This window comes from Malus sylvestris, chromosome 2 (assembly GCF_916048215.2).
Source record: "Malus sylvestris chromosome 2, drMalSylv7.2, whole genome shotgun sequence".
Lineage (NCBI taxonomy): Eukaryota > Viridiplantae > Streptophyta > Magnoliopsida > Rosales > Rosaceae > Malus > Malus sylvestris.
Window position 1 is genome coordinate 11,344,882 of NC_062261.1, and position 5,147 is coordinate 11,350,028.

General features: G+C 40.4%; 1 protein-coding gene across 1 annotated transcript; it reads right to left on the reverse strand.

Annotated features, from left to right (window-relative positions):
- Window positions 1–333: 333 nt before the first annotated feature.
- LOC126583280 (uncharacterized) lies at window positions 334–1,368 on the reverse strand. The gene is made up of 3 exons (XM_050247615.1): window positions 1,136–1,368; window positions 741–803; window positions 334–637 (listed from the first exon to the last, which is right to left on the reverse strand). The coding sequence occupies exons 1-3, from the start codon at window positions 1,223–1,225 to the stop codon at window positions 500–502; spliced, it is 291 nt and encodes a 96-aa protein (XP_050103572.1). The 5' UTR covers window positions 1,226–1,368; the 3' UTR covers window positions 334–499.
- Window positions 1,369–5,147: the final 3,779 nt, after the last annotated feature.

Genomic DNA, 5,147 nt, shown 5'->3' on the forward strand with positions numbered 1-5,147 from the left:
ATATCCAATATTAAAACCTGATCAAGTTTATTTTATTTTATTTTTTATTTTTATATTTTAAATGAGGATAATTGATGACAAACCATGCTTATCCACTCTTTTCAGAGGCTGTAGGCATTTCAACATTTCCTGACCAGAAATCTGACTTCCACACCAGCAACAGATTTCGAACTCGAAGTCTCCAATTTATAGTTTTAAAATAGTATCGTAATTCGTCATTTACTATCGGATCACCAGCTTGTAGTTAAAACCTGATTAGGTTAAATACAACTAAAACTGGTTGACTGAATCTATAAAGTAAAAACCCTTCCATAGAATATCTCGCCCCTGTACTTTAGGAAAACAATCAATTCAAAAATTTCTCGGAATTGTATGAAGAACAAGTCACACAAAAAACCGACTGAACGAAAAACAAAAACAAAAAAAATCCATATCCTGTACAAAATTTTACATCCAAAACACCTGCAGTAATTAAATTACAAGAGTGTTAAATCGGCAGCTAAAAAGGAGCTGAGACAACATCCTGGGGTCCTCGTGGTCTTATGAAATAATCATCCGAGTGCTCGGGTTCCTCAACTGAATCTATCATCATTTCATCACCGTTTTGCTTGATCGAACTAACTACTGGTTTCAAACCCTGTAAATTAATAATTAATGTAGTTGATTGAAATCTTGGTTTGTAATATTGTTAGATATTCATCAAGAAAAGTTATTAAAATGATTTTTCAACCACAACGTACCTCTGTGAAAATGCTCATTGCTTCTTCTATATTCTTTGTATTCACCACATACTTGGCTGCCTCCTGCAAGATATCACCATAGTTAAAAATTACAAACCCACAAAAAATAGATAAAATGGAAAACAAATTCAAACTCATGATTCCAGCTGTAGCAGAAAGGATAAGAAAATGATCATGCATGCAGTCGTCATATACTGTAGCAATAAAAGGAAGAAGACCACATATATAGAACCTCTTGTATATCTTACTCTCTGCATGCCTTTTACTTAATACAAAGATCTTATACGGTAAATAATAAATCGTTCCCTTTTTGCTACTGCTGCCTGAAATGAGATATCCTTGCTAAGAGGAAGCATATGCATGTCCCAAAAACCCAGAAAAGATTAAAACAGTACCCTTGCAAATTCAATTTGGTCTATCCGCAACGTTCTTGGCTCAGTTTCTATCGATGTTTTCCTATCCATTCGGATTGGAGCAGCTTCCATTTTCTGAAGAGAGAGAGAGAGAGAGACAGGAAGATATAGAGAGAGCAGGAAGATTTAGAGAGAGATTTTGGGAGCTGAGAGACAGAAACAGATTAAAGCGCGTAACGAAATGATATCTGATGAAGAAAATGAAATATTGTGAAGGGATAGTGTTCCTATATACTTGGTGGTAGGTGGTGACTCATTGACTGGTTGTCCCACGAGCCAATGCATGGGGAGACCAAGACCACCACGTAACTAACGTGGCCGGTAACCACCACAGAAATTCAAGTGCGTGGCATTCGGGGAACAGGGGATGCCCCACGTGGCTGATGGTTGACTCGTCCTTATGTAGAAACCGTGGGCTGGCCGTGATCCCGACATTTTTTTTCCAAATGGGGAAACTTATGGTGGTTTTCTTGGGGACACTTGTCGGCGTGGTGCTGCGCCCTACGGTAACCAACCAGGGAGGACCACGAAGGCTTTTCATTTGCCAAACTTCAAAATAAAAAGTGGATTTGATCACGAAGAAGGATATAGTTTGGTGGAAAAGTTAGAGAAGCAATATTCTATATTTTTCATTTTTGAGAACAACCTTAATGGATGAGACCAAAATTAAAACGGAAATTAAAATGCATTCAGAGATTGTGAGCATTCTAAATTTTCGAACAATTTGAAGTGTTTTAAATGTATTCAGATTAAAAATCCTTCAAATTATTCTGATTTTTATGGTTATTAATTATTTAAATTCTATACTTTATAATTACTTTGTATGTTATTGTTCAATGTTCTTATTGTGAACACAAAAATTTTATGAACCAAACGAGACAAGAACACGTGTACAAAATAACATTTGTATTTGATGATTTTGGGTTACAATCTCTCTCAAATTTGATCCTCTGATTCGATCTCCGTAAGGTGTTGATTTGTGGATGTGTGATTGATCCAAAGGGCCGTTGGGCTTGATCTAAGGATGAACGTTATTCAAGGGCTGTGGGCTTTATCTTTGAAGGTGGATTTGAACGGATCTTCAAGGAGCCGTTGGGGCTTGATCTTGAGGATAAGTGTTTTTTTAAGGGCCGTTGAGGCTTGATCTTGAATAACGGTGATGAACGGATCTTTAAGGGCTTTTGGGCTTGATCTTGAAGAACAGTGATGAACGGATCTTCAAGGGCTTTTGGGCTTGATCTTGAAGAACGGTTGGATGTATGGATTTGTCGACGTTGTTGATCCAAAGGGCCGTTGGGGCTTGATCTTAGGATGAATGTTTCTTCAAGGGCCGTTGAGGCTTGATCTTGAATAATGGTGATGAACGGATCTTCAAGGGCTTTTGAGCTTGATCTTGAAGAACGGTGATGAACGGATCTTTAATGGCTTTTGGGCTTGATCTTGAAGAACGGTTGGATGTATGGATTTGTCGATGTTGTTAATCCAAAGGGCCGTTGGGGCTTGATTTTAGGATGAACGGATGATGAACGATGAACACTTTCTTCAAGGGTCGTCGGGGCTTGATCTTGAATTGGTGGAAGTTCTTCAAGGGGCTTTTGGCGCTTGATCTTGAATTGGTGGATGATTGTTGATCCAAGGGCCGTCGGGGCTTGATCTTGGAAGAACGATGAACGAAGAAGGCTTTCTTGATTCTTCGGGAACCTGGATGCTTGAGAGCTTCAGAGTTTCAGAGTTTTAGAGCTTCAAGGTTTTGGTGTAATATGAATTGGTCCAATGAAATGAATGAAATTGGCTTCTATTTATAGAATTTTCCAAGGCCTAATTTTGAATATAATATTCCAGATGAAATAAGTCGTTTCTGCCAGGTGTTGACACGTGTCATGTTTGATGACTTTTCCGACTCATTTCAATTTTTCGTCGAGTCACATGCTACGTGTAAAATTTATGTAATACATGAGCGTTGAAACTTTGATTTATCGGTCAACATTTATTTACCAAAATTTCGATGTCTACAAATGCCTCCACTTCAAGGCGCGTAGTATACATGTGCTTGTCGTGTGTAGGAGATGCGTTTTGAAGTCCCTTAATATAGATGTCGATCCAAGGGCCGTCAAGGCTTGATCTTGAATTGGGCTAGAGATTTCTTCAAGGGCTGTTGAGGCTTGATCTTGAATTGGGCTTGAACTTCTTCAAAGGCCGTTGAGGCTTGATCTTGAACTTTGTTTGAAATTTCTTCAAGGGCCGTCGAGGCTTGATCTTGAATGTTGAAATTGGACCACAAGGAGCTTCATGTGGTAGATGATCTTTGGCTTTGGTAGTGGATGAATTGGCATGTATTTGTTTTTGCGCTTGTTGACTTTCCACAACTTTGATCTTGAACTGGGTTGGAGGACTTTCTAGATTACTCCAATTGTTGACTTTCCACAGCTTATTCTTGAACTAGATTTAATTCAAGGGTGGTGAACGCTTGATCTTGAATCGGACTTGTGATTTCCTCAAGGGCTGTCGGGGCTTGATCTTGAATTTGGCTCGAACACATGGCAAGCAGGCACGAGGTGAAGGTGACGACTTGTTGTTTTGTTCAATCTTTCTAATTCACACCTGAGCAGTTTGGTCGACGGTATGATCTTTAAGATTGATGGGCTCTTCTTCCAGTTGGTGACTTGATCTTTAAGGATTTGATTCAAGGGTGGTGACTTGGCACGTGCAGCCCACAACACCTAACGAGTCGACCCAAGAATTTGAAGGTCAAAACGAGTCATCCACCCAGAGTGATTGCAACCCTGATGATATGAGATACTCTTGCTTTCGAAGAAGTAGTAGATGAATCGACACGTGCTTTGTTATGCTTGTCTCCACATGCTTCAATGTATCATTTTCCCTTGCCTTATCTATTCTTCTGGCAGAATGTGGCATCTTCTCGAGTTCCTCAGCTCAGACTCTTTCTGCTAAGTTGACTGTGCAGGCTGCATTCTTCTCTGCTTGTTTCTTTTGCACGTTGTCTCCACATGCTGCAAGGTATCATTTTCACTTGCCTTATCTGTTCTCCAGGCAGATGTGGCAGGTTCTTTGGAAGTATAGCAGCAGTGGAAGACGAGTACTCGAGAGCAGTGCTAGGTAGGCAATCAGGGAAGGGTTCCAAGCAGTCGGTTCCTTACCTGAGTTTGAGTGGAGGTTCCGGCATATTGCTTTCTTTATCCTTGTCTTTGCAGGTAAGAACAATGACAAAGGAAAGGACATGAAGAACGCATGATATGAGATACTCTTGCTTTTTACCATGGTGATATGAGATACTTTTGCTTTGGTGTCATTTGTTTGCAGATGTACCCCAAGGAATAAGGAACATTGAGTGACTAGAGAGGCTTCGTTGGGAAGGCATTCTCGGAGATGAAGAAAGGTTCTGTATGTCTGCCTTACTATGGAGGGTGAATGTGGACAGTTATAGGAAGTTCTTTAATACCTGTAGAGGTACTATTCTTTCACTCGTGTTGGTAACCATTGCGTGATTGATCAGTATGGCTTCACGTGCTTTGTTCTTTATCAGAAATCTTCGACAAATTGTCCGTAATTTCCGCCAAGCTGAGTGTGCATGTGATAGGTGTTGACGAGGCTGAAAAAGACTGGCGCCTCTTCGATATCTGGGATCGGCGCTTCGACAAATTACCCGTGATTTCCGCAAAGCTGAGTTTACGTGTGACGGGTGCTGACGTGTCTGGAAAAGCAAGATGCCTCTCCAATTTCTGAGCTTGCCTCTTCGATTTTTGAATTGGCCTCTTCGAATTCTGAGCTCGCCTCTTCGATCTCTGAAATCCCGTCGAGTGCTGATTTTTATAGAGGCACGCAGTTCGTTTCAAAGCACACTTGAATTTTCGCTTGTAGAAACTCCCTTCTTGCACTTCTAAGATCTTGATTTGTCCGACTTCTTCTTTCTTCAACACCTTTGAAAATGTCTGGACCCTCCGACCGTCGTTTTGATTTGAACTTTGGTGAAGAG

Bases quoted from the DNA above. Each gene is read 5' to 3' on its own strand.
- LOC126583280 (XM_050247615.1), bottom strand. From the start codon at position 1,225: ATGGAAGCTGCTCCAATCCGAATGGATAGGAAAACATCGATAGAAACT. The intron at 804-1,135 runs GTACTGTTTTAA...GATATCTTGCAG, and splicing joins ACCAAATTGAATTTGCAAGG to GAGGCAGCCAAGTATGTGGT. The intron at 638-740 runs GTACGTTGTGGT...ATTAATTTACAG, and splicing joins CAATGAGCATTTTCACAGAG to GGTTTGAAACCAGTAGTTAG.